This window comes from Mytilus trossulus, unplaced genomic scaffold (assembly GCF_036588685.1).
Source record: "Mytilus trossulus isolate FHL-02 unplaced genomic scaffold, PNRI_Mtr1.1.1.hap1 h1tg000343l___fragment_1__unscaffolded, whole genome shotgun sequence".
NCBI classification, from domain to species: Eukaryota; Metazoa; Mollusca; class Bivalvia; order Mytilida; family Mytilidae; genus Mytilus; species Mytilus trossulus.
Window position 1 is genome coordinate 445,124 of NW_026963332.1, and position 27,981 is coordinate 473,104.

The window sequence follows — 27,981 nt, forward strand, 5'->3', positions numbered from 1 at the left end:
TTTTTTATCTAGGAGCAAGTGATGATTACTTATTTTAATATGATTGACGGACAAAACTGTTGTTAAAACTATTTATTTTTGCAGATCAATAACCTTTTCTTAAATACCTTTGATACACATTTAAAAAAAAAGTGTTGAAAATAAAGAGTGCTCACAAATGCAATTTTCCATAGAATTTATATTCCAATGCTCTTCCTGTTGCTTTCTTACTATTTTGATCTGAGCATCACTGATAAGTCTGATGAAGATGAAATTCCCTTCTGGTGTAGCAAATTAAAAGCCTTGTAAGATAACTATCAAAGGCTCATAACTCCTGTAAAATGATAGATCAGAGATACCTTTTTGTATACTCAAAACTCCTGTCCTGCCCTTTTTCTTAAATTTTATCCTAGCGGCTCCCCCTCCATAAAATGGTGACCCACTAAGATGGTAGCATCTGTTATTTTGAAATTAAATTTATGAATGTATCAAGAAGGCATGATTCTAAGAATTCTCCAAATCAAAGCTAGAATTTTGCAAAATTGAATTTGATATGTCTCTCATTACATTTGCCTTAACTACTGTTTTAAATTTCCCAACCTACTTATAAACTTGTATAACTTGAATAACATTGTATATCAAAAAGCATTCTATTTCATTGAATAAAAGATGATATACATAGACATCCATTTGTTCCTCCGAATCCAAAAGAGTTAGTTAATGCAATACGTTTAGATGATTGTGATGTCCAATCCACTGAGTCATTAGCAATATAATTTAAATCTACGCCTGTATCAGGTTCATGTAAATTCAACGTAGCTGGAATCTTCCCTGAGTAACAAGACATCACAGTAAACAAAGATTCTATACTACCGGCAGCACCTAGTAAATGTCCTGTGGCACCTTTTGTAGAGGAAACTCTTAAATTTGAGTTTCCCCCTAAACATTTCATTATTGCCTTACTCTCAGCCATATCCCCTAAAGGTGTTGAGGTAGCATGTGCATTAACATATTCAATCTGACTACTTTCTACTTGAGCATCATTTAATGCTGAATTCATACATCTATAAGCCCCATTGCCATCTTCACTAGGTGCAGTTATGTGATGTCCATCCCCTGATAAACCGTATCCTAAAATTTCTGCATATATTGTAGCTCCTCTATTTAAAGCATGAGATAGTTCTTCTAAAACTAGCACAGCTGCTCCTTCAGACATAATAAAACCATCACGTTTCCTGTCAAATGGCCTGGATGCCTGTTTAGGATTGTCATTATATCTTGTACTTAGTGCTCTCATCTTGGAGAAGCCTGCAACAGATAGTGGATTAGGACTTTCTTCAGTTCCACCAGCTATCATCACATCTGCATCTCCGTGCTGTATAAATCTACAAGCATCACCAATGGAATGTAATCCTGTGGTACAGGCTGTTGATACTGCATGGTTTGGTCCCTGTAAAATATTAATGATATATGTTTATGTATTTATCATATATTTAGTATTATATATACTTAGTATATTATAGTAGTTTTGAATATTTGATAAATAGCCTGCTGTTTAACCCATATCGCACAACTTTGATGCGCACCCTTTATCATGTTGTTTATCAAACCACTTCTATTTATTTTTTTTATCATTTTAACATTAACTCTGTTTTAATTTATGCAAGCTTCTTCAGAATTTTATTTTTCTTCATCAAATTGGGTCCTAAATGAACGATCATTCATGCGTGACACAGTTTATTGAATGACATCATTGTTTGGAATGTGATGTCACAAACATTGAGTTTTCATATTTCTGACACAAGAAATGGAACTATCAAAAAGAACTCAATCAAATACCATACAAATAAAACAAAACAAAATTTCTTTTTTTTAAAAGAGCAGCACGCAAATTGTAAGGTAGCCAACGAGCTTCAGATGAGTAATCTAGCAGTTCCTTTAAAGCTTTTAAAACTAGACAAAAGAAGAAATGAAGGAAACTCAGGTGCTAGGGATCAGAAAGCAGTTCATATATATATACTCTCCTGTTGAAATATATGATAAAGTGTATAAAACATGGCAAAATCTGTATCACATGCCGTATCGCCCTTGGTTTATATCATCTTTCGGGCCTAAGGGCTCTATGGCTGATATTGGTATCTCCGGATGATACGGCATATGATACGGATTTTGCCATGTATTATTCTATATGTATTCATGTACATCAAAGCACTTGTCTTAATTGAATACTTTGGATTCACTATTATTTTCATTGTATTCCAAATTTTCGTGGATTTTGTGTGTACAGGTTAACCACTAAATTAAATGTTCAACGAATAACAAATTTTCCATAGGCTAGTATGCAGACTTTGGCAAAACCATGAAATTAAATATCCATGAACATGTAAGTATTGTTCATCCATGAAAGTTGATACCCATGAAAATAAATGAATCCACAGTACTACAGACAATAAACAACAAGTTTTTTATTTAACCAATATAAACAACACTTGTTTTAGTTACATACTACAGACAATAAACAATCACTATTTTCAATTTTCTTTATTAAACCTTTATCTGTAATCATGTAATAAAGATTTTAACATTCAGAATAAGATTCCCAGGATATGTTGTTTCAAGAGGTGATATTTTTATAAAAAAAAGATCATGATTCATAAATATGTTTTTTTCCCTTTGAACATGATTCCAAGGATGTGTTACTTCTTTGGACCTGGAACAGATCTGGTAATACATGTAGCTTACTGTGTAATAAAAGTTAAGAGTTCTGAAACAACAAATTAAGAAACTTGTCCATTTATAAAAAGAAATAACTTAAGAACAGTTAAAGTTATGCTACACAAATTCAAACTTGATCTGTGTTCAATGAAGATAAGCAATTATAGTTATCAATTTTCATAACATTTGATTGAGGCAGAGTAAAGTTTGAGGGTGAAAACAGCAAATTTATCACTTTTTCCATTTATAAGGGGATATAACTTGGGAACTGTGAGAATGAAACCATTCAAATTTAACTTGATCCATGTTTCATGGCAATTAGCATTGAGTAAATGTTTTATAAAATTTGGTTGAGGCAAAGGAAAGTTAGAGAGTGGAAATGGCAAATTCAACAATTTTTCCACTCATAAAGGGATATAACTCTAGATCAACAAAAATGACACCTCCCAAACTTGAACTTGATCTGTGTTTACAGTTAGTGGAAATATGAAATAGGGATTAAGTTTCATAACATAAGGTTGAGGCAAATGACAGTTAATGTTGGGAAACAGCGTATCAGGAATTATTCCATTTGTAAAAGAACATACTTTGTGAACAGTTAAAATTATCCTACCCAAGAGAACATAACTTGTGAACAGTTACTTCCGACCCAAGTTAGAACTTGATCTGCATTTAATGGTAATAAGTATTGAAAATAAGTTTCATATTATTTGGTTGAGGCAAACTTAAGTTAGAGAAAGGAAACTTATTATATATTATTTAGGGACGTACATACAGACAGACAAGGGTAAACTTAAATGCCCCCTTTATTTGCAACAGGGGCATAAAAACAACTCATTGAAGTCATCTATCAAAATATCCTATTATTGAAGTGTATTTTTGTATGATGACATAAAAACATGCTTTAAAAAAACAAAATGTTTATGAGAAAACTTACTAATAGAAAAAAGAAGATGTGGTATGACTGCCATAAAACATCTTATCACAATATTGTTTCACTCCAGATGTTTGAAACATCTATCTATAATACTAAAATAACAAGATGCAATTTGTCAGCCGTCATCACGTACAAAAGACAAATCAAAGAATTTAACTTTATATATAACTTATATAGTACAAAGGTGTAGATTAAAAATTACATCACTCCAGGCCCTTTTGTTTTCCACATAATTAATACATGTATTGCCAATAATTAAGAAATTCCAGGTCGAGTCTGATACCGATACCAATAGTATATTCACCTGTTACCTATTACCTTATCTGTACGTTCCGCATCTGACAGGCGCACCACTAAACGGTGTATATAGGATTAATATGCTATATAAATGGGTCGTAATCACAGGGTTGACACTACTAAATTGTCAAATTGTTACCTATTGTAGTATTTCAATCAGTAAGACTTTCTAAGATAACAATATGAATACTAAAAATCTGGACTAAAAATAAGTCGTATAGGTACAATTTTCAATTTGTTAGCGGGCATGACTTAAAACAGTGAATCAAAGAATTCAACTTTATTTATAACTAACATGACTAATATCATGAATATCAATTGTTTTCTGTTTAATATTAAATTTAAATATAGATCCATTTTTTTACATCTTGTGATCAATTTTATTTGACAATCGCCAATGGCATTCAGCAGGGTTAAAGAACATCAGTTGTTCGACCTGTTAGTCAAATGCGTTTTGTTTAAATATACTTCTCACTTTTTTGGTCTTTTGGAAAATGTTGTTTGTGCTGTTTTTAGACCCTTCTACAACGAAATTTGTTTTACATGCACACATATAAAAATTGCGGTTTTTATCCAATGCAATCATAGGTTTGAACGTAGTTTCAATTTAGACTCATATATATATATATAAGTACATCTGAGACAGTGACAACTCAACAACACATTTATCCATCGGATCACCAGCAGTGATGGTGATACATGGCTGTGTACATTATGTATATACAACTCGTGTAAACATCAACCCAACAATATATATACTGTTATTTTTCATTATGCTAACCTTCAGTCCAAATTTGACACTGACATTGCCAGCAGCCATGTTGACAAGTATCTTGGGTAAAAAATGTGGATGAACTCCTTTGTAGCCTTTCTGGTTCATCATCTCTTTAGTCTGGTAAATCTCTTTCATTCCTACTAATCCCATACCAATGGCTACTCCTGAAATTAAAAAAAGTTAAGGAACCGTTAGTAAGTTCACATACCTCATGGCCCCAGTATTAAGGGAGGAAACTTATATTAACCTGATGGCATAGTTTTTTCTATTTACTAAGGCATGTAAGGTGTGATTCATTTCTGTTATGTTGTGAGACAGTAATATTGTCAAACACATGTAATATTTGATTTAGCATCTGGAAACAGAGTATCTGCACTAACTATGGAATATTTTTAGTAACTTTGACTTTTGAGGCGTGGACCTCAACATCACAAATGATCTTCACTTCCCTTTTTAGCAATCCCTAATTTAGTATTTTGATTTTCTAAGGGGGGCTGTGGATTTTTTTTTCAGACAAACTTTTTTCAGCATCAGAAGTCCACTCTTCTACACAATTATCTGTCTATCTTTAGTAATTTCCACCTAAACTGACATGCATAGCCACTTCAAAATCAATAGAGATTTAACTCTTTTAATATCTGACAATTAGTTTAAAACGGTTTGTGTTGCAATAAGATAAAGTATTTGAGTAAAAAAAAAAGCATCTGGCAACAGAAACTACTGACTGATGTGGGACAGGTAAAAATTGTACAAGTCCCTGCACTCCTACAAGATAATGTCATGTATAAAAAAAAAAAAAAATCTTACCAAAAACTAATAAACAACATAAATGCAATGTGAAAAGCAATGCGTAAAGCAATTAATTGCCCATTTTTAAGCAATTTATTTTGTTGAACCATAAATGACTTTTAACTGGAAATTGACCTGATTAATACATTTTGTAGATAAAAAAAAAAATTGTAAAAGTTATTTTCACAAAGTCTTTATTGTTATGTATCATGTATATCATTGTATATATATATCTTTTCATTTCGATTAACAAACGTAAACAATTTTAACTTTTCCCAAAACAAAAGTTTGATAGAAAATATGTCGTATTTTGAATTGTTTCAACTGTGTTTTTGTGTTTTTTTATTATTAATAGTGAAACTATTGGGTTTAAGGCCATATGATTTACCTGATAACATTTCTATATTGATGTGTGTGGTTTTCTACATAAAAAGACCAGGAAATGACACGACCTTAAGAAGAGCTTACTAATTACTTGACCTTGAGGAGAGCAACATATAATTAATACCAGTTATAGTGTTGTGCCAATACATCTGTCTTGTCATATTTTCATGTCATACAGTGTCTCTTAATTATTAAATTGGTTGCAAAAAAAATATGGTGTTTTCCCGTCAAATAAAAACCAATATATCCTTTCCACATGAAATAATTCCTACATAATCACTGCTATGACGTCTTACAATAAGTGTCATCAGTGTTGTTATGATGTTGCCAATAACGTTTCATCAAAACAAAATTAGAATGTATAGAAAATATACAGTTGCATGTATTTTATACCATGAAAATGAATATAATACTCAAATATATAGTTCCATGTATTTTATACCATGAAAATGAATATAATACTCAAATATATAGTTCCATGTATTTTATACCATGAAAATGAATTTAATAATCAAAGAATTTAAATGACATTCAACTTCTTATTATAACCAATACCTTACAGTGGGTTTATATTTTCATGGGGTGTACATTTTCACTTATTTTCAAGGATAGAATAAAATAGCTAAATTAAATTCTGCCAATTTAAAACTGCACATGCAAAGGTATCGATGAAAGTTTTGAATCTGCCTAAATAATAACCTTCAAATATTTCTTATACCTTATTAAATGAAAATCATGCAATTTAACACCTGCGAAAAATAAAGCACTATACGATAATATACATGTACATGTTCATGAATTAAATCGTAAACTTGTTGTTTAGCATGTTTCAGCTTAATCACTTTTTTGAACTCTATCTATTTTTTATTTACTCTGAAAATATTATTTTTTTTTTTAAATATTTGTAATCTTTGGATTAAGTTTTCTATAAACACATGTGTATACATAAGTCACGATAACTATCAGTTTACAACAGATAAATTAAATTACTATTTTACTTGAGCGTTATACCAGTTCTAATCTTATCCTCTTCTGTGACTGGTTTCCATCTTGCATCATTTAAAGCCTCTTCAGCGGCTACCAGAACATACATACTGCCTTCAGACATTGTCCTCTGTTTGGATGGTTCAATGACCTTATCAATATTCAACTGGCCTGACTTATCTCCCCTTGGTATTAAACCTGCTACTCTACATGGAATTCCATCATACTCTGAAATAAAAATAGGTATTAAACCTGCTCCTCTACATTGAATTCCATCATTCTCTGAAATAAAAATAGGTATTCAACCTGCTACTCTACATGGAATTCCATCATACTCTGAAATAAAACAAGGTATTAAACCTGCTCCTCTGCATGGAATTCCATCATACTCTGAAATTAAAATAGGTATTAAACCTGCTACTCTACATGGAATTCCATCATACTCTGAAATAAAAATAGGTATTAAACCTGCTCCTCTACATTGAATTCCATCATTCTCTGAAATAAAAATAGGTATTAAACCTGCTACTCTACATGGAATTCCATCAAACTCTGAAATAAATTTAGATATTAAACCTGCTACTCTACATGGAATTCCATCATACTCTGAAATAAATATAGATATTAAACCTGCTACTCTACATGGAATTCCATCATACTCTGAAATAAAAATAGGTATTAAACCTGCTACACTACATGGAATTCCATCATACTCTTGAAATAAAAAAGGTATTAAACCTGCTACTCTACATGGAATTCCATCATACTCTGAAGTAAAAAAGGTATTAAACCTGCTACTCTACATGGAATTCCATCATACTCTGAAATAAAAATTGGTATTAAACCTGCTACTCTACATGGAATTCCATCATAATCCGAAATAAAAATAGGTATTAAACCTGCTACTCTACATGGAATTCCATCATAATCCGAAATAAAAATAGGTTTTAAACCTGCTACTCTACATGGAATTCCATCATACTCTGAAATAAAGATAGGTTTTAAACCTGCTACACTACATGGAATTCCATCATACTCTGAAATAAAAATAGGTATTAAACCTGCTCCTCTACATTGAATTCCATCACTGAAATAAAAATAGGTATTAAACCTACTACTCTACATGGAATTCCATCAAACTCTGAAATAAATTTATATATTAAACCTGCTACTCTACTTGGAATTCCATCATACTCTGAAATAAATATAGATATTAAACCTGCTACTCTACATGGAATTCCATCATACTCTGAAATAAAAATAGGTATTACACCTGCTACTCTACATGGAATTCCATCATACTCTTGAAATAAAAAAAGGTATTAAACCTGCTACTCTACATGGAATTCCATCATACTCTGAAATAAAAATTGGTATTAAACCTGCTACTCTACATGGAATTCTATCTACTCTGAAATAAAAATAGGTATTAAACCTGCTACTCTACATGGAATGCCATCTTACTCTGTAATAAAAATAGGTATTAAACCTGCTACTCTACATGGAATTCCATCATACTCTGAAATAAAAATAGGTATTAAACCTGCTACACTACATGAAATTCCATCATACTCTGAAATAAAAATAGGTATTAAACCTGCTACACTACATGGAATTCCATCATACTTTGAAATAAAAATAGGTATTAAACCTGCTACTCTACATGGAATTCCATCATAAAAAGAGGGTTACAGCTGTCAACAATGATAAATCTTCCTTTTCTTGTTGTTGGATACATAAGTTATGGTGCTGGCATGGGTAAGTGTGTGGTTGATGTTTATTGTGCCTAATCTTTTTTACATTTACTTTATTCATATAGAATGATAGACAGGATAGACAACATAAATGAAATCAAAGCAATCTGATTCAAGATGCAATGATGCTGTATTTCCTTTTCGATATGTTCATCATAAAAATATTTAATATATGTTTTATGTGTGCAAATTATGAATCCATCACTGGAAATTTCATATGGAAGAGTTCCAAGATAGTCGTTGTTTCAAGCTCAAGTCATACAGTTGGGAGTACATTCATGACAGTAACCTGACTAAGATTATCTCAGGACAATATGTGCAAAATGTGTTGTATAAATTACCCTTGTCTAACACCCTGTTTGGATGAAGTCAAAAGTAGGGTTCTTGGTACATAAAATTTAAAGTCCACAATAAAGACCTCACTAAATTTGTATCAAAAGCACTTCAAAATGTCTATTGTACCTGTTCCATTTCACATAATATCTTTCTTTTCTTCTGTAGGATAGCAAGTGGTTTAAATATAAGCCTGTCATTGCCTGTTGAGACTGAAATTGCATTCAAGTTTTTCACTAAAAAGGCAAAAATCTTTGTATCAGACCATACTGTCTGCAAGAAAAGTTAATCGAAAGAGCCTCTTTGTGCTCAGATTAGTTGCATCATGTCACTTGAGTAAAGAAATGATAAAAAAGACACAATGTTTTATTTCTTATAGCCTCAATATGCATTTTTTAATGTAAATATAAGGCACAGCCTATATTGACCCTTGTTTTTTTCCAGTCCAACTTGGCATAAGACCCTTTTAAACTAATATTATATATATGAAATGTTATTTGTAACTTTTCCTTCCATTTAAAGTACATTCAATACATATGTAAGGATTATTTGTAACCAAAAAGCTTCACAAATTTAAAATTGCTGGAAAATATTACATCTTCATGTAAGGCCCCCTTTCATTGAAAAACCTCAATTTTTAGACCCAGGCTGCTTAAAATTTGACTTTTGAAAAATTATGCTCAGTCTGATAAATCAAATGAGTATTCTAATGCTTTCAGTACATAAATGATATATCAAGTCATTCAAAAAGTAATTTTTTGCAATGTTTTAATTTTTAAAGTCCAAAATGTTGATAGTTGAAATTTTTCAATTTAAACGTCAAAATTTAACACGCAAATATGAGTATAGAATTTAACATATTGTCTATAATATATATCCTATTGTTATGAAACTTTGCAAGCAGTGTTATAATTTATGAAGCTTTGGTCATACCAAGTTTGTTTAAGATTTGACAACTCTTTCTATCCTATTAGGTCCTAGACCACAATTGTCGTCCCCTTGATTTTCGTTGTTCACGAATATAGTCCCTAGTGTTAACAGTGGGTTACTTGCCAATAATTTTTAAACCCCTTCCAAATTTATTTCTGCATGTTTAATCATGCCTAAAATTGTAAGAAGGGGGATGAAATTACACTGTAAAAAAATTTGGGTCCAGAATTTTACAGGAAAGTAGTGATTTGGTCCAGCTGAAAAAGGTTAAAAATTAGCACTTCGGAAGCTGTCAAAAGATTTCATTGAGTCTGGACACCCTAAACACAAAATTGTCCATATTTTGAGTTAGAGCCGATGAAGTTTTCTATAATTTTGATATAATTTGTCCCAAAAGTAGTACAACACACTGTAAAAATTTCATTGAGAAAGCACAGGTGGGATTTTTTTAATTTTCATTTATGTTCTAAAAGAAATGCACTACGAATTAATTGTGGTCTCAGACCAGTGTGTTATCTATAATTATAAATAATTCAGTCACAGTATCTAATTCAATAAGACATTGTTTTATCCTCTTTTGTGACATTAATTATGATAAATCTTAGGGAAAATATGAAATTTCTGTCATTGAAAAAACTTGTTGAAAACATACCTGCCAACTTTTGAAAATGCCCATGTGGGTTTTTAGCGCGCGACAACAATTTCAAAGGTTACAATTCTTTTGACGACTATTTTGCGCGTGCTGTTTTGTAGTTTAGAAAAAGTGTCATATTTGTAAGATGAGCTTACATGCCTTTTTCTTAAGTTTATTTGCATGATTCTAGTTTAATATTATATCAGCAGAAAATATGAACATGTAGCTGTAAGACCAGGAATTATTTTCATGTGTAAGCCGATACTAAATAGTTGTTGACCTTTCCAATTTGAAATTATACACAAAGAAGGACCTTTATCAGGTTGGGAACAACACCTAGGGATCCCCCCTCAATGTTAGGACATTAAAAACCACTTTTTAAGTACAAATGAGCACACATTCATATTATTTGAAGAAACTTTTCCCAAAGAACTATACATCTTATGATCTATCTGGTATTATATGGTCAACACCTGTCCAAGAATTTTGATATGTCCTTGGCCTTATATCTTCTTTATTATTCAAAATAATATGACTCTTCATTTAGAAAAGCTGTTCCAAATACAATGTCAGAATTTCCCATTTTTAAGTTAATAAATCTACATTTTTCTATTTATTTTTCACAAGAGTGACCCCTTGACTAAGGGTAGTCCGTCATATAAGGGATTCCTCATGTTGATGTGGGTGGGGGGTCCATGTGAAAAATAATGAATAGTACATCATACTTTAAATGATCATCATGATGATTGAATGCATAAATAAAATTATGTTACAGCAAGTGTTCATGTAATGTCAATAAATTAGTGAATAAACTACTATTTATTATATTCATGGTAATACTGCATCATTGAAGTTTTTCAATCAGCCATGCTTTTATTCTTATTCCGTGTAAGAACCTCCTTGCAGATGGAAAATCATTTGCCATGTTCACGTTTTTACAACAAAAAGAGGAATACAACACAAGTTCAATATCTAGCATGTTAAAATAATCTTGAGAGAAAACTTTTCTTTGAGAAACACACAATTTCATTGGCTGAACACGATTTTCCTCCATTGGACACAGTTCAAAATCGGGAACAACAATATTTTTCGTGTAGATTTTCACCAAATCGTGTTTTAGAGGGTTTTTCAGGAACACGATCGTGCAATCGTGACAAAGGGTCAAAATCGTGTAGTACACGCCTAAATCGTGAAAGTTGGCAGGTATGTGAAAATAACATGAATAAGTTAGAAACTATTAAACAAATTGACCAAGAATCTACTATGTAAACTACCTAGGACAAATTGATTGTATGTATTGGAGTTGAAAGGATTTGACTTTAGACAGGTTAGAAAGCCGGTGTCTTCGCCTCATTAGGTCATATGATGCCTTTTTCCCCAAAATGACCTGAGGTCAACCAGGCAGTTCAATCATAAAACTGGAAAGTTGCACATGAGGTTTGTAATGCCCTTTACTGTCAGGCGCCAAACAGTCATTTTCAAATACCGTTAGCATCAAATTGGTTATAATTGTACTGTTATTTGTCAAAGTATCCTTATCATGATTTGTTGGAGGTCTCAAATTATTATTGTTACCATCATTTTTGGAAAAAAAATAACATGAAAATTTGTCAACATGATCAAAATCAGTTGAATTTTATATTGTCTAATTGCTGTTCACGTCATACATTCATATGGCAATTTTGTTTACTGATATTCATAATGAATGTACAAACAACGGTACATTGCCGGCTCATCTGCTTGTTCTACTAAAGAATTGTCCATTAGACTGACTAAAATTCTGTCCGCAGTTAAAGAGGGTCTTCAGATATACTGTGAAACTGTTTACTCTCGTAGTGGTATTAACCATATGTGGATTCTGAAAAACTCTAAAGAACTTCTTGATAATTTTTAATCTCGGTCTTTTTCTGAAATTAATTCTATTAAAACTTTTGATTTTTCAACCTTGTATACAACCATTCCCCATGTGAAATTGAAAAACCGTCTAAAAGAAATAATCCACAATGCTTTTCATCATAAAAATGGTAGCATACGCTATAAATTTATCACTTTGAGATACCATAAGGCATATTTTGTTAATAAGGAACAAAAGGGTAAAACATACTACACAGAGGAACAAGTGATCAGTATGCTGGAGTTTCTTATTGACAACATATTTGTTGAATTTGGAGGTAGACTTTTTCAACAAATTGTCGGCATTCCTATGGGAACGAACTGTGCGCCTCTCCTTGCTGACCTCTTCTTATTTTCATATGAATCGGAGTTCCTTCAGACACTTGTAAAAAACAAGAAGATCAAAGAAGCCAGGTTATTTAATTTCACTTTCAGATATATTGATGATGTTCTTTCCATTAACAATCCGAACTTTTCTGATTGGATTCCATTAATATACCCACCAGAACTAGAAATTAAAGAGACCACAGACACGGCTTCCTCCGCCTCATTTTTAGACTTATACCTCGAATTTGACATACACAGTCATCTCAGTACCAGAATCTATGACAAACGAGACGATTTTAATTTTGAAATTATCAATTTCCCCCACCTTAGTAGTAATATACCAACTTCACCTGCATATGGAATATACATTTCCCAACTTATTAGGTATTCAAGAGCTTGCAGCTCCTATTCAGACTTTGTAAAACGTCACCAGTGTCTGAGCAGAAAGTTGATGAACCAGGGGTATGTCAAAGAACGTCTCGTCCTTTTTCTAAAAAAGTTCATCCGAAGATACCAAGAACTTGTTGATAAATATTCTGTATCAACTTCACAAATAATACAAGATGGTCTTGAAGGATAGATTTTGCGTACTGACGTTTGTTATCATCTTAATTACGTATTATAGAATTCTTTTATAAGTCTTTTTTAGATAATCATTTGAAGTGACTCAGTGGTTATGAAAAACCACATACTTTGAACGGCAAAATTATTTCATTGATTGATATTACTTTAACTTTAGGATCTTGAATACTATGAATGACAAAACTATTTTATTCAATAACACTACTTTTTCTGTTTAGTCTGTTTTTCATGATATACATTTGACGTGAAACTGTACTTATGTATCCCGTCATACTTTGAACCACACCATTATTTTATTTATTATTATTACTTTTACTGTTAAGTCTGGTTTTTGGTATATCTACTTTACGTGAGTCTGTATTTATGTATGCCGACATACGACAAAATTATTTTTATGTCTACCTGTGCGAATTTCAAACGCGCTATTTTACACCAGTAATGAAAACCTTCTATCATTTATGGGTAGACTTTACATAGATAAATTCAGCCGTATTTGACGTGAAACTGTTCTTATGTATCCCGTCATACTTTGAACCACACCATTATTTTATTTATTATTATTACTTTTACTGTTAAGTCTGTTTTTGTTATATCAACTTTACGTAAGTCTTCATTTATGTATGCCGTCATACGACAAAATTATTTTTATGTCTACCTGTGCGAATTTCAAACGCGCATTTTTAAACCAGTCATTTGCCAGTAATGAAACCTTCTATCATTATGGGTAGACTTTACATAGATAAATTCAGCCGTATAAGAAAAGCAAAATGAGAATGTTAAATTAATGTATGCCTTTTTGTGCTTCTTTGTTACATTTGTTGTTTATGTAGAGTTATTAAGATGATAACACAATATTGACTGTTGTACCCCTATTTTTGACATTTTTACTCTTTGAGTATGTTTGTTTTGTTCATGCATCGTTGACAATTTAATGGAATTTGATGCGACTGTCATATAAGTGAGAGGTTTAGCTAGCTATAAAACCAGGTTCAATCCACCATTTTCTACATTAGAAAATGCCTGTACCAAGTCAGGAATATGACAGTTGTTACCCATTCGTTTGATGTGTTTGGACTTTTGATTTTGCCTTTTGATTTTTGATTTTCCTTTTTGAATTTTCCTCGGAGTTCGGTATTTTTGTGTTTTTACTTTTTGTTGCCACCCTTGCATATACATGTAGGCCGTGTATCATTTTAGAGGGGGAGGTGGCAGGATCTTTTTCCGGACATTGGGATCAGATGCTATTAAGCTCAGGATTTTGGGATTGATCCTTTAGGGACCGGATTTTTTTTCTTCAAATGTCAGGATGTCGTGACTGAAATTTCTTTAAAATCAGGACCTCAGGATTTTGCAATCAGGACCCCTCCAACCCCCTCATTTTAGGGAACAGAAGGATACTTGTACTGTAGATACACACTTACAAACCTTTCCCATCCAGAGAGGTAATACCACAGCGACCTTTCAAAAGTCTTTGCCATACAATGTCAGCTCCAACACCAAGACAAGATACAACTCCACGACCAGTTACGACAACACGTCGGATTCCATGTCTGTGACGGTATCCAGATTTAGTGGGTGCTGTACACTTCAAAAACACACGACAACACGTTTTTCTTGATACAGAAAGTGTCATGATTTTTTGTATCGAGCTTCATACATTTGAAAGTCCTGGCTTATTTCCATATATTGTGATTTCTATGTTTTAAAAATCTTTGGAGAGTCTCTTCTATGTTTTTGTAGACTTCGCGATTTCGAAGTTCAAAGTTGGTTCACATTTTGATCGGGGAAAGGAACGACGGTTATAACGGGAGGGTCTAAAACGCGGAAGTGAAAAATGGGTGTATTATAACTAATATCTGGAACCGCTAAAGCTAAATTAATAAATAAAACTGATTTTGAAAGCTGATATAAGAGTCTATCAGATAAAATTAAAATAATATAAATTTGAATATGCTTTTTTACCGAAAAGTTGACCGGAAGTCTTTCTTAGTGTGACTCTGGAAACACATTTTTGAACATTAAAACTTAAATTCACGAAAAAGAATATAACCCGGTCAAAATCTGTAAATTGATTCTTAAAGACAATTTAATGATAAATAATATGATATAAAGAAAAATATGAATACATTACGTAAGAAGGGTAAAAAGTTGACCGGAAGTCACCCTTGTATAGAAATGATGAAGTCAAATTTTCAACTTTGAACTTTAATTCACACAAAAATAAAAAGCCCGGTCAAAATCAAGAACATGATTCTGAAAGACAATTTAATGACAAATAATATGATATAAAGAAAAATATAAATACATTACGTAAGAAGGGTAAAAAGTTGACCGGAAGTCACCCTTGTATAGAAATGATGAAGTCAAATTTTCAACTTTGAACTAAAATTCACACAAAAATAAAAAGCCCGGTCAAAATCAAGAACCTGATTCTGAAAGACAATTTAATGAAAAATAATATGGTATAAGGAAAAATATAAATAAATTACGTCAAAAGAGTAAAAAGTTGACCGGAAGTCACCCTTGTATATAAATGATATAGTTAAAAATTTTCCACTGTGAACTAAAATTCACAAAAAAATAAAAAGCCCGGTCAAAATCTTGAGAACTATTCTGAAAGACAATTCAATAATTAATTACAAACAATATGAAATAAAAAAAAATATGAATAGGTTCCTCAAAATTGGAAAAATCTTGCCCGGAAGCCTATCTTGTGTATAAACGAAGAATTCGAAATTTCAACTTCAATCTCAAATTCACATAGAAATACATAAATCGAACTGAATCTATGATAAAATATCGCAAAAAACGAGATAAAAAATATCTAGATTACATTTAATAAAATTAATAAGCAAAACATTAGAATAAGATAGCAAAGTCTTGACCGACTGTCTTTTTAATTGGTATGTTGTCTAAACACTGCTAAGGACTCCTTAGTGCTCTAAGGACTATACAATGCCACTTAGGGCTAGAAGGAGTGCTGTTATAATTATGTATAATTTTTACATAATATGTTAGATATTGATATTTTTATACATTAATTTCAAATTTTACAGAAAAATAATCATAAATAAACAAGATATTCAACCTTATTTAGGGATGTGTCCGTTTTTCTTTGATATGCCGAAAATCAATAACCGATTGACACGTGCTAAATAAAATAACAACTGATTAAACAATCATAATCTTTTTTATTTCAAGGAATAAACAATTGTATTGAACAGATTTATGCTTAATATTGATAATTTGTAAAATATACAAGTATATTGTGATTCAGATTCAATATTTTATTATAGTCTCACCACATACAAACATAAAATGAGATTCACATATATATATATTTAAAACAATAAAACATTTGCATTGCATGTACCGATCTTAAAAAGATTTATGAGAGACAAATGTTGAATTACAATTGTATTTTCATTTCCTTTAATAGCTCGTAAGTGCATAACGAAAATTCGCCTGTCCTCGCACAATCTATGCATTGAAACTTGACGTTTTTATGGAATAAGTAAAAATAGTAGAATGTGTATTATCTGAGATATAAATGTAGTTGAGGATGAATTTCATTTTATTTTACATGTACAAATTATGGTGATATACGTAAGAAGTTTATCAAAAAATGTTATTGGACTTTTAAAAGAGAAAATGATTGGAAAGATCTACCAGTAGATTTGGGCTGGCAGTAGATATTTTATTAATCTGAATATATTGCATTGTTTAAACTTTTAGTCAGAAACGTATTAGATAATAGGACATAATATGTCTTTGTTTTAGTAGAATTATTTTTTACTTACTCCAAAGCAATTTATAACAACAATCATGATTTTCCAATTATTCAACTGGAATTTGAATTAAAATTGAGCGCGAACGTGTAGAGTGCGAACGGATCTTGGATGCGAACGTGCGGGGTGCGAACGTGTAGGATGCGAAAGTGTTTTGGGCGCGAACGAACCTGATACCATTTTGAGGAAACCATCCTTCCATTTTCCAATAAATTTGTTTTATTAAAAAACGGTTTCTAGAGTGAAATGTCGTAGCTAAATTGCAATAATAGTATTAAATAATGTCTATGTTCATGGACACTTTTTCATACCTGAGGATACGTTTTCATAGTTTTTTTCATTTAAATAAGTATTTACTTTGGTCAAGGAATTGTATATTTAAATATACAATTCCTTGCTTTGGTGGACATTTTTTCATGGGGGACATCATTAAATCTACAAAGTTACACCAATTACTGTTACTGTTACTGGTATGTTCCTCCTATCTAAGGAGTACTCCCGAACGATAAGAATAAGAATATGAATGTTTACATGTATATGAATATTTACAGGGACCTGTTAGTAGCACCTAACCATATAAAAGTCATCACTCTGTACACAAGCTCTGATGTCCTGATTACTATATAACGACACATTCTCAATATATACAATGTCTTTTGATACTTGTTACTCTTTCAAAATATCCTTCACTTTGGATTGTCATTATGATATTAAGTGACTGCTCTTATATATATGTGATAAATTTATAAACCAATCAAGCCTTGGTTGGATTTAATAAAGTACGTTATATATCAAGGCTGTAACAAAATGTTCTTGTAATAGCCTCAATATCTTTACAGTTTGATTCCTTCAGTTTGAATAGTTCTTTAAACTTTGTTGCTGATGGATTAAGGATAAATAGTACAATCAATCCTTGTTCCTCTACTCGGTCAAATGTTCCAACTGGTGTGTTGTTCTTCAAGTAGGATTTAAGAACTGACAAATGTCTATCTCGCTCCACCTTTAATGCAGTTCACGTTATCAGAAAGTGATGTGTATCTTCACGGCTTGTTTCACATAGCAGGCACTTGTCACTTTCTCGACCTCTTGTGAATTTTTCTTTGTCTGATTGTAAAGTGTAAGTTCTTGTGATTAATCTTGCTTTAATTTCGGCCTTTTTCACTTCAATAGTTGTATTTGGTACTAGCTGCCAGATTTGATGAGGCTTTCCGATAGGCTGTTGATTTTATCAAGATATTGCATAGTGGTTTTATTTTCTTTCTCTGATAACCACTGTTTTTCCCAATGCATGTTTATTGCCTTTTTTACAGTCCTTTTCCAGATCTCTTTAGCTTGGTTTGCCTGTACTGGCTCCACCCCAAGCATAATATATGTGGCGGCGTTTGCTGTTCTGTTTGGCAATCCCTGAATTTGTCTACAGACCTGTTGTTGAAGTCTTTCGAGCTTTAGATTAGAATGTCAGTTTTTGTATAATTCATGATCTCTATACCATACAAGCATCTTGGAATTGCATATGTTTGCCATACTTTAAGTGCTACTATTATAGTGGAGCGGCGAATGTTGAAAAAGTCGCTTAGTTAACGATTTTAAATTACCCAAATACCTCATGGAATTTTAAGGTCCTAAAATGTTTATCGATTATTCAGCTTTAGAAAAATATTTGTCGTCAATATCAAATGTGGTACAAATGACGTTAAAAATAGCCTTTACTGACGTTACCCAACTTGCATCGAATATACCACTGCCGATTCGGTAGTCAAATTTCACAAAAAATCCGTTCTAAAAAATATTTTTTGAATGAAATTGGTAAATATAGTTATTCGTGAACTTCATACAATGTAAGGGCATTTCCAAATAGTCCTAAATTTGATGCTTAGTACATCTGAAAATGGTTGAAAATAACACTGTAAAAATCATCTTTTTTCATCTAGCATTATTTTCCCGTGCAGTAAAGGTGTATTTCAAAGGCACAACAATGAAGCCGCCGTATAATACTTCAATCGACCCGATTTACTTTTAGAAGTTAATTCCTACTAATACAAATATTTGACTAAATATCTGCATTTTATCCAGATTTCAAGTCCGAATATTTGTCACAGATTTACCGACATGGTGGTGTATCACGCAGCATGTCTGACCGCAAACTTGGCATATAGACCAAAATCCACTGATCAATCTGCGTATGATTTGGCATACAGAGACCTTATTCTTGACAAAAAGTCTCTTGTTTTATCATCACTTTTGACAAGATATCAGTCTTTTTTACCTGATAAAATAAGACATACTGTAATTCCTCTAAACATATAAGGCTAAACATGAGAGGTGCTACAGGGATGCCATTGCCTTTTTTGCGCAACAAGGACAAGGTAAATCTAGCATTGTATTTGCTAGCGATATTTCCATTGGAGACGCTGTTAAGACAGCGAATAACATCAAAGCATAATTAAAAATGGTTGAGATAAAAGCCGACCTAAAGTACATGTAGCTCCACCAAAACCAACGACAAATCGGTATGCATGTACTTTATGAAGCAGCCTCAATTTAATGACAAAAAATGGGAAATGTTTATATATCTAAGGATTATTATCGTGCAAATAACTAAGTACAAATGCATATCGTTGGAAATATCAGAAGCAATGTTGTCAACCTGTTTGATAAGTTTTGTTACTTGTCTCTTGACAAAGTCTTTTGAAACATTTTCGTCAGTATCAATGAATATTTCGCATGACATTCGGAGAAAATGTGCTACTCTCGCAGAGTGCCTGGTGTCAAATTGTAATAACATAATTACTCCATTTAAAGTCTTATTATGCCGGTCGTTCATGCTTTGGGTGGGTGTGACTTCACTTTAATTTTTTTTAATCGGTTAAAAGTCGGTATTCAACCTCTTTAGGACAAAACAACCAAGCCGTTTCGGTAATCTTGTAGCCTTGGGTCACCTTACGGCCTTCAACAATGAGCAAAGCCCAAATGGCCATACCGCAGTTAGAGGGTTATAATTGCTTATGTACATTTGCTACTTATAACTATGAACTGAACTGTGCCTATTATTGCTTATAATGTTTTATGTTTCATTACAGATGACCGTGGTCATTGTTCTACATTAAAGACATGTGTGAATAAATAGACATTGTTCTTATTTATGACCACGGTCATCTGTGTTGGTGTATGCGACTCTGTTGGTTCTCTTCCATCTGTTTTGGTGGATGCGACTCGTGAAACACACCATACGCCTTCACCTTTTCACCAGGCTAGATCAGTACCGAATGGAAAGAAGAAAACAGTTTTTGACGCCTGGAACGGCTATCATAGTGTACCAATTCCTGAAGAAGATCGCCATCTGACTACCTTCATTACACCCTGGGGCAGATATCGTTACAAGACGGCTCCGCAAGGTTACATAGCTTCAGGCGACGCCTATACAAGACGATATGATGAAATTGTTGCCGATATTCCAAACAAAACCAAATGTGTCGATGACGTCCTCCTATGGGCTGATTCAATTGAGGAAAGTTTTTTTCAAGCTGTACAATGGCTCGACATTTGTGGTCGTCATGGCATCACTCTCAATCCTGAGAAGTTCATATTCGGTCAAGATATGGTAGAATTCGCTGGATTTGAGATCACGTCCAACACTGTCCGTCCTTGCATGAAATACCTTAAGGCGATCCTAGATTTCCCAACACCTAGAAATATCACGGATGTACGTTCATGGTTTGGTCTCGTTAATCAAGTCTCCTACGCCTTCAGCATGGCTGATAAGATGCTTCCCTTCAGGCAATTATTGAAACAAGGAACACCATTTTTCTGGGATGAACACATCAACAAACTGTTCGAGGAATCGAAAGCTGCTATTATAAGCGAAATAGAAGAGGGTGTTCGCATCTTTGATAAAAGTAAACCGACATGTCTTGCTACAGATTGGTCAAAAACTGGTATCGGATTCTGGCTATTTCAGAAACATTGTTCCTGCAAAGGAAGTGAACCATTCTGTTGTAACACAGGATGGCGAATAACTCTTGTCGGGAGTAGATTTACACATCCAGCTGAATCCCGTTATGCGCCAGTAGAAGGCGAAGCGCTAGCCGTCGTCGACGCTTTGGACAAAGCGAGGTATTTTGTACTGGGATGCGACGATCTTATTATAGCAGTTGACCATAAACCACTCCTGAAAATATTCAGTGACAGATCTTTAGAAGACATCTCGAATTCACGCCTTCGAAATTTGAAAGAGAAAACACTCAGATATCGTTTCCGGATGATTCATATACCAGGCGTCAAACATCATGCTGCTGACGGTGTGTCACGTCACCCAACTGGGGATCCTGAAAAACTTATTCTCTTAGATGACATAGCAGCTATCAAGAATAGTACACTGTCGTTGCCACCTGCTACATCTTTTTTATCAGACATACATCATCAAGATTCAGAATTGGATGCTACTGAAATAGATAACAGTGTCTTTATATCAGCCGTATCATCGCTTGATTCGCTTGCAGTCAAATCTGTCACTTGGGACAGAGTTCGTACCGCTACAGCAAGTGACGACAATATGAATGAACTTATCAACTTAATTGAGTCTGGTACACCTGAATTTCGTCATGAATTTCCTTCGCAATTACGGGAATACTTCCAATTCCGTGAACACCTTTACACTATTGATGGTGTTATAATATACAAGGACAGAATCGTCATTCCCCCCAGCCTCCGAGATGAAGTGTTGTCTGCTTTACACGCAGCTCACCAAGGAGTAACAACAATGATTTCTAGAGCTGAATCATCAGTTTTTTGGCCAGGTATTACCCCTGCTATTTCAGCACAAAGAGCCGGATGCAACCATTGCAATCGGATAGCACTTTCTAACCCGAGTGCTCCACCTACACCTCTAATGTCACCAGACTACCCGTTTCAATGTGTTTGTTCTGATTTTTTTCAATACAAAGGGATTTGTTACCTGGTCATAGTTGATCGATACTCAAACTGGCCAATTGTTGAAAGATCATCAAATGGAGCAGCCGGACTCATAACCTGTCTTCGACGCACATTTGTCACTTTTGGAATTCCCGACGAACTAGCATCTGACGGTGGTCCTGAATTTACCTCTACTGCTACAAGACAGTTTCTTCGTGACTGGGGTGTACACCATCGCCTATCGTCAGTGTCCTTCCCTCATAGCAATTGCAGGGCGGAAGTTGGAGTAAAAACCGTCAAACGCATGATTGCTGACAACACTGGTCCTAAAGGTGATCTAGACACGGATGCATTCCAACGGGCCATGCTTCAGTACAGAAATACACCTGATAGAGACACAAAACTTTCCCCTGCAATGTGCGTCTTTGGTCATCCAATCAGGGATTTCATTCCGATTCCACCAGGAAGATATTCTCCTCACAATACTTGGAGGGAAACGTTAGATGCCCGTGAAGAAGCTTTAAGAAACCGCCACATCAAACAGGGTGAACGCTTATCAGAACATACCAAAAGATTGCCTCAACTTGCAACTGGCGATTGTGTGCGTATTCAAAACCAAATAGGGCATTACCCACTCAAATGGGACAAAACTGGCATCATCATTGAAGTCCGCCAATTTGATCAATATGCTGTGAAGGTTGATGGCTCTGGGAGAGTAACTTTACGCAACAGGAAATTTCTCAGAAAGTATGTTCCTGTCAAGGGCATAAAAACAACAAAGACCATACAAGATGACCTTTTTTATAAGAATGTACCTGTCCCGTCATCATTGGACACCAAACAAGTACCACAACCGACGTCTGATACATTAATGGACACTCCTAAAGATTCTACTCGTGACAAGCATTATCCACTTGGTCAGACAACTTCAGACTCCAAGGACAGCTCTACACCAGAATTTACCTATTCACAAGATTTGCCTAGCGAGCAAAAACTTCACATTCCGGAAACGCCCAAGACAGGACTTTCTTCATTCAAAAGTCCTACAGTTGAAAACACACATCATGAGCGCCGTCGTTTGGAATTCACAGAAACGCCACTAGTGAACAAAGGAACACAGCCGACCACCAACACTCCTCCTGTGATTATTACTCCGACAGAAATTACTCCTTCACGTAAATCTAGTCGTGCTAGTAGACCACCTGCCTGGCATTCAGATTATAGTATGGATTAACAATCATGACATTGACATTTTGAATTTTCAGTTCGCATTTCAACTAACGGAGATTAGTGTGATATCATCTTAGTCATATTACAGTATACAAGTATTTGCCACCTTTAATGGAACATTACAGGAACCAAAAACTTAAGGGGAGATAGAGGGTTATAATTGCTTATATACTTATAACTATGAACTGAACTGTGCCTATTATTGCTTATAATGTTTTATGTTTCATTACAGATGACCGTGGTCATTGTTCTACATTAAAGACATGTGTGAATAAATAGACATTGTTCTTATTTAGCAGTCAGCTATAAAAGGCCCCGATACGACAGTGTAAAACAATTCAAACGAAAAGCTTTCGGCATGTGAATTCGTGTTTAAGCATCACGTACTACGTACAATGTGGCAAAGCAAAGTTTGGTTGTCGGCAAATCTAGCCAACAGAAGTAATGGCTCCCCATGTGCCTTTGTTGAAAAACTGCGCAACATGACAAGTTAGAGCCAGTTTTCTTTGAGGGATAAATGGCATCGGACTTTCTACAAGATCTAATTAGTTCATGTAAGGGGGAAAACATGCTAGGCAGCACGTGTTTTCCTTGCACTGATTTATGTCTTTTGTCAAAATGTATGTAGTTGTAATGAAATATCATGAAAATAGTTCTTGTAATATTTGGTAACTTTATTTTAATTTGCTATGTTTTTGACGTTTCATTTGGTATGAAAATAAACTCATCATATATACCATAACGGTCATGTCTCAATTTTAGGAATTTGTTCTACAACACGTTTGCACTAATTGAGTAATATATCAAACTACAATAAATATATTAAATAAAAAGGTATCTTGTATTGAGATAGTTTGAATTCTTTTTAAGAAAACTCAGTGAGACGTCGAATCCTTGAAAGCTGAAACGAATTTTTACATGGCTGCATATTTGATTTGATTTATTAGCTATGCATTTCAGATACTCTTTGAAAACCTTTTTTAAAAAAACTATTAAAGTATTCAAGAAATGCTATTTGTGGATGTCAATTATCAATGTTAATATGTTCCTGTTTTTCATTAGGCATTTTTTGTATGTACCATGGACTACCTTCAAAAAAGTTAAATAAAACGTTGTTCTGACGTCATGTGCAAATATGGGAAAAAAAATGTATGAACTAACGTTTTTCTACATAATGCTACTCGTATAATTTATCGAATAGATTATTAATTTTGAAAAATATCAATGGTATTGTTTCTCTAGATGAAAATAGGATTTTTTTAAGTGATGACCTTTGACCTTGATTTTCGATATTATTGTACCAGATTTGATATTGACGACACATATTTTCAAAAAGTACAGGATTTCAGCTTTCCAATGGGCTATTAAAATCTCATGAGGTATTTAGGTAATTTAAATTTCTAAAATTGTCCTCTCCGCCGCTCCACTACTATAAGTGACATTCATTTTCGTGCGCGAAGGCCTGGACCTAACATTGCGTATACAGTTTTCTTAGCGATATTCAGCTTATTTTTGAAGTCTCTGACTAGTTCTAGATGTTTTGTTTCCGACTTTTGATCTATAATATCATTTCCAAGTTGAACAGAGAATTTTTCACATTTTGTTGTTAATGGCACTAAATCGGACTTATTTGGATTTATTGTCACAAGGTCTCTCTTTGTGCTGTCATGTACAATATCTAATAGTGCTTGAATCTCATGTTTATTACTAGCTAGCAGCGCTATGTCGTCTGCGCAAGTTGGTGCTACGACGCTTATGTTGCCTATTTTTGCTCCTATATCAACCCGATCCAAAGCATATAAAATATTGTTGTTGTATCTTTTGTATCGTGGAATGTTTTGCTCCCTGTCTTACCCCTTGTCTCTGAATAAATTGATCTGACAGAGTATTATCCCATTTCAATTTAACTGCAACGTTTTTGTACATATTTCTTAGTAATATCCAAATGTTGCGAGTTATGCCGTCATGGTACAGTTTATTGATTAAGAAGAGTATCTCATGGTCTAATTTGTCAAATGCTTTCTGTGCATTTAATGTTAGGAGAACAAGTTGTGCAAGTATTTCTTTGTTCTTTGTAGAAATCTGCACTTTGAGCTACAATGAAGGCTGCATTGAGCGAGGATGATTTTTCAGTAAATCCAAGCTGAAGTTTACTTTGTTGTGGTAGAAGCTTGGGTTCTATTCTGTCCTTGAGTATATACTTTCGATCAACGTGGAGAAGCAGTTAGTCACTGTTATGCCTCTGTAGTTTTCATGATATATCTTATCTTTTCCACTCTTCAGTACAGGAGTAACCATCCCTTCTTTCACGTTTGAAGGTACATCTTTTTCTTTGAATATAAGGTTAATAATGTTAATGATATATTGTAGAAGTTCCGTTGACATATTCTTAAGGTGTTCTGCTGAGATTCAATCTGCACCTGGACTCTTTCCAGTTTTAAGCTTTTAATAGATAATGTAACTTCCTCTTCATTTGCTTTTTAGTCTCTTCGTTACTATTGATTTCTATTTGTTCAATTATCTCATTTTGCATAATGGCGAGAATAAGCCTCTCGGTGTATTATTTTGATTCGTTGTTAGTTGTGTGGCTTCTGTACAGATCTCCAAAGTAGTTTTTCCAACCTTCAAGTATATCTTCAGATTCTGCCTGTTCTTTTGCATTAAAAATCATAACGTCTGTATTCACTTTCTTGACACCACTTTGATTTTATATAAGCTGATGGAATAGCTTGTTGTCGTTTTGGGAATCCATCATTATTTGCTCTATGAAGGTGTTTTTCCTAGGTGCATTAGCCTTTCGTTGCACACTTCCTAATAGTCGTTTGGCTTTTATCATTTCCTGCTTTTTCTCGGTGTTTTGTCCATCCAATTTCCATTCATAAAATACTATTTTGAAGTGTTTTGAAGCCTGACTAATTTCTTTATTCCAAATACCATTTCTTGTCGCACCTTTTTCCAGTTTGGCCTTTTAATCACTTTTGGTTTTTTTCTCTTTGTTCTTATTACTTCTGCCTGCATAACTGCATATACGATTGTATGATCAGAGACATTAAGTGGTTCCAAATCTAAGATTTCCACTTTATAATCTAGCGTTCCAAAGTTGCTCTTGTGTAGAAAACAGTCTATCTGTGATTTGTATAGACCATTATGATGGTAGAAAGTGTTTTTGTTTGGAAAATTATCTACTAATAGTAATTGGTTCTCATCTTTTTAAATTCATTTTCAATCATAGAAAAATTGATTTGAAGATTTTTGAAGCGACCACCAAAACTCCTTTACTAAAACTCCAAAACGATCCAAGACTCTCAGTGTAGACTTCTATATGTTTTACACTCAGTTGTATGAGTAAATTTTATGAAAAGTCGAAAAACCCTACCATGGAACCAAATTCAGGGTTATACAGAAACCATGCCGATGCTTATACAACTGCATACAAAACATACAAACATAAAAAAAAACCAACAAAATAACATTTACCTACCACTAGTGGTTCCCTGAAAATGACGCAATCACAAATAATTCAGCAAAATTTTCAAAGTCAATAGAATATTACTGAGAAGTCAGGGTTCATAGAATACCTTTGGGAATCAATTATGCCGATGTTCATAGAAGTTCAACTGCATAGATAATAGCATTGATCTACCACATGTATTTTTGTGCGTTACATTTACTGACCTAATCACAATCTTATACATTGTTGACTCCGCTGCATATTTTATCGACCTTTGCAGTAGATTTCATACAACTGTAGCAGGAACAATTCTGCCTAAGATTCGGGGATGCGGACCACAGCTAATTCTAGTTTGTAAACTGATGTGTGCGGAAAACGACTGATGCCAAAAGTGATGCGCTATAATATATCTAAGTAAATGAAAACCAAAAACTGAAAACAATATATAATTTAATCAGCAAAGTACAACTGTTATCATGTAAAGCCAAAACTAAATAGAAATGAAGCATTGAAGAAGACTTCAATTCACCGTACTGAGGAGGCATGTAGCAAATGCACTAACCTTTTGGAAACTGGTAGGAAAGCCTGGCTTTCCTTAGTGGGACTGAATCTCAGTCCTCAGAGGATTCAAGATAAGAATCTTAAACGAGTTCTATAAAATATATAGGTTTCTCGCAGAAGGTAAACAAAGGTTTTGCGAAGGTGCAAATATTCAACTTTACAATATAGATAAATATCTTTAACCAATGAATTCAAAATATCAAATTATATGCAATTTAACAAATATATATACTGAATAAGCATCATGTAAATGCTTAAATATAGAAATATGAAATTTATAGTTTTAAACAAGGGAAATAATAATGCCATAATGATCCTAACTGCCACACAACAAAACTTGTTCATTATCAAAATCTAATTTGTTAAACAAAAATGCGAATTTACATAAACTATATATTTCAGCAATATTTTTTAATTCATTATTAAAAAACAACACCTCTATAGGTCATACATGTACTTGAAGCTATAAAAAGTGAATTGAAAAAATAAAGACAGACTACTGTAATACACATGACGTGCGATGATAATCTCATTAAAACAAAAATAAACATTACTTTTATCTATGAGTCAATTAAGTCAAAACATTTTTGAAAGAGAGTTGATATTCTTATATAAAATAAAGAAGGTTTATATTGGTCAATGCGACAACCATCCATCAGATAATAAAGGACTGCAAGCAACAAAAGGTTACCTACCATACGACCTTTAACACAAGACAAAAGGTGTG

General features: G+C 33.4%; 2 protein-coding genes across 2 annotated transcripts in view; both read right to left on the bottom strand.

Annotated features, from left to right (window-relative positions):
- The window catches only part of LOC134701825 (1,5-anhydro-D-fructose reductase-like), a 102,890-nt gene extending 87,427 nt beyond the window's left edge, over positions 1-15,463 (bottom strand). Inside the window, exon 1 of the mRNA XM_063562943.1 lies at positions 15,445-15,463. The gene's annotated coding sequence lies outside the window, so the exon portion shown is untranslated. The remainder of the gene's footprint in view (positions 1-15,444) is intronic.
- On the bottom strand, positions 198-15,142 carry LOC134701824 (3-oxoacyl-[acyl-carrier-protein] synthase, mitochondrial-like). The gene is made up of 4 exons (XM_063562942.1): positions 14,739-15,142; positions 6,888-7,088; positions 4,710-4,867; positions 198-1,429 (listed from the first exon to the last, which is right to left on the bottom strand). Exons 1-4 carry the CDS (start codon positions 14,944-14,946, stop codon positions 635-637), a joined length of 1,362 nt encoding a protein of 453 aa, XP_063419012.1. The 5' UTR covers positions 14,947-15,142; the 3' UTR covers positions 198-634.
- Positions 15,464-27,981: the final 12,518 nt, after the last annotated feature.

Bases quoted from the DNA above. Each gene is read 5' to 3' on its own strand.
- LOC134701824 (XM_063562942.1), bottom strand. From the start codon at position 14,946: ATGACACTTTCTGTATCAAGAAAAACGTGTTGTCGTGTGTTTTTGAAG. The intron at 4,868-6,887 runs GTATAACGCTCA...TTTTAATTTCAG, and splicing joins AGAGGATAAGATTAGAACTG to GAGTAGCCATTGGTATGGGA. The intron at 1,430-4,709 runs GTTAGCATAATG...AATATTTTACAG, and splicing joins GTGTCAAATTTGGACTGAAG to GGACCAAACCATGCAGTATC.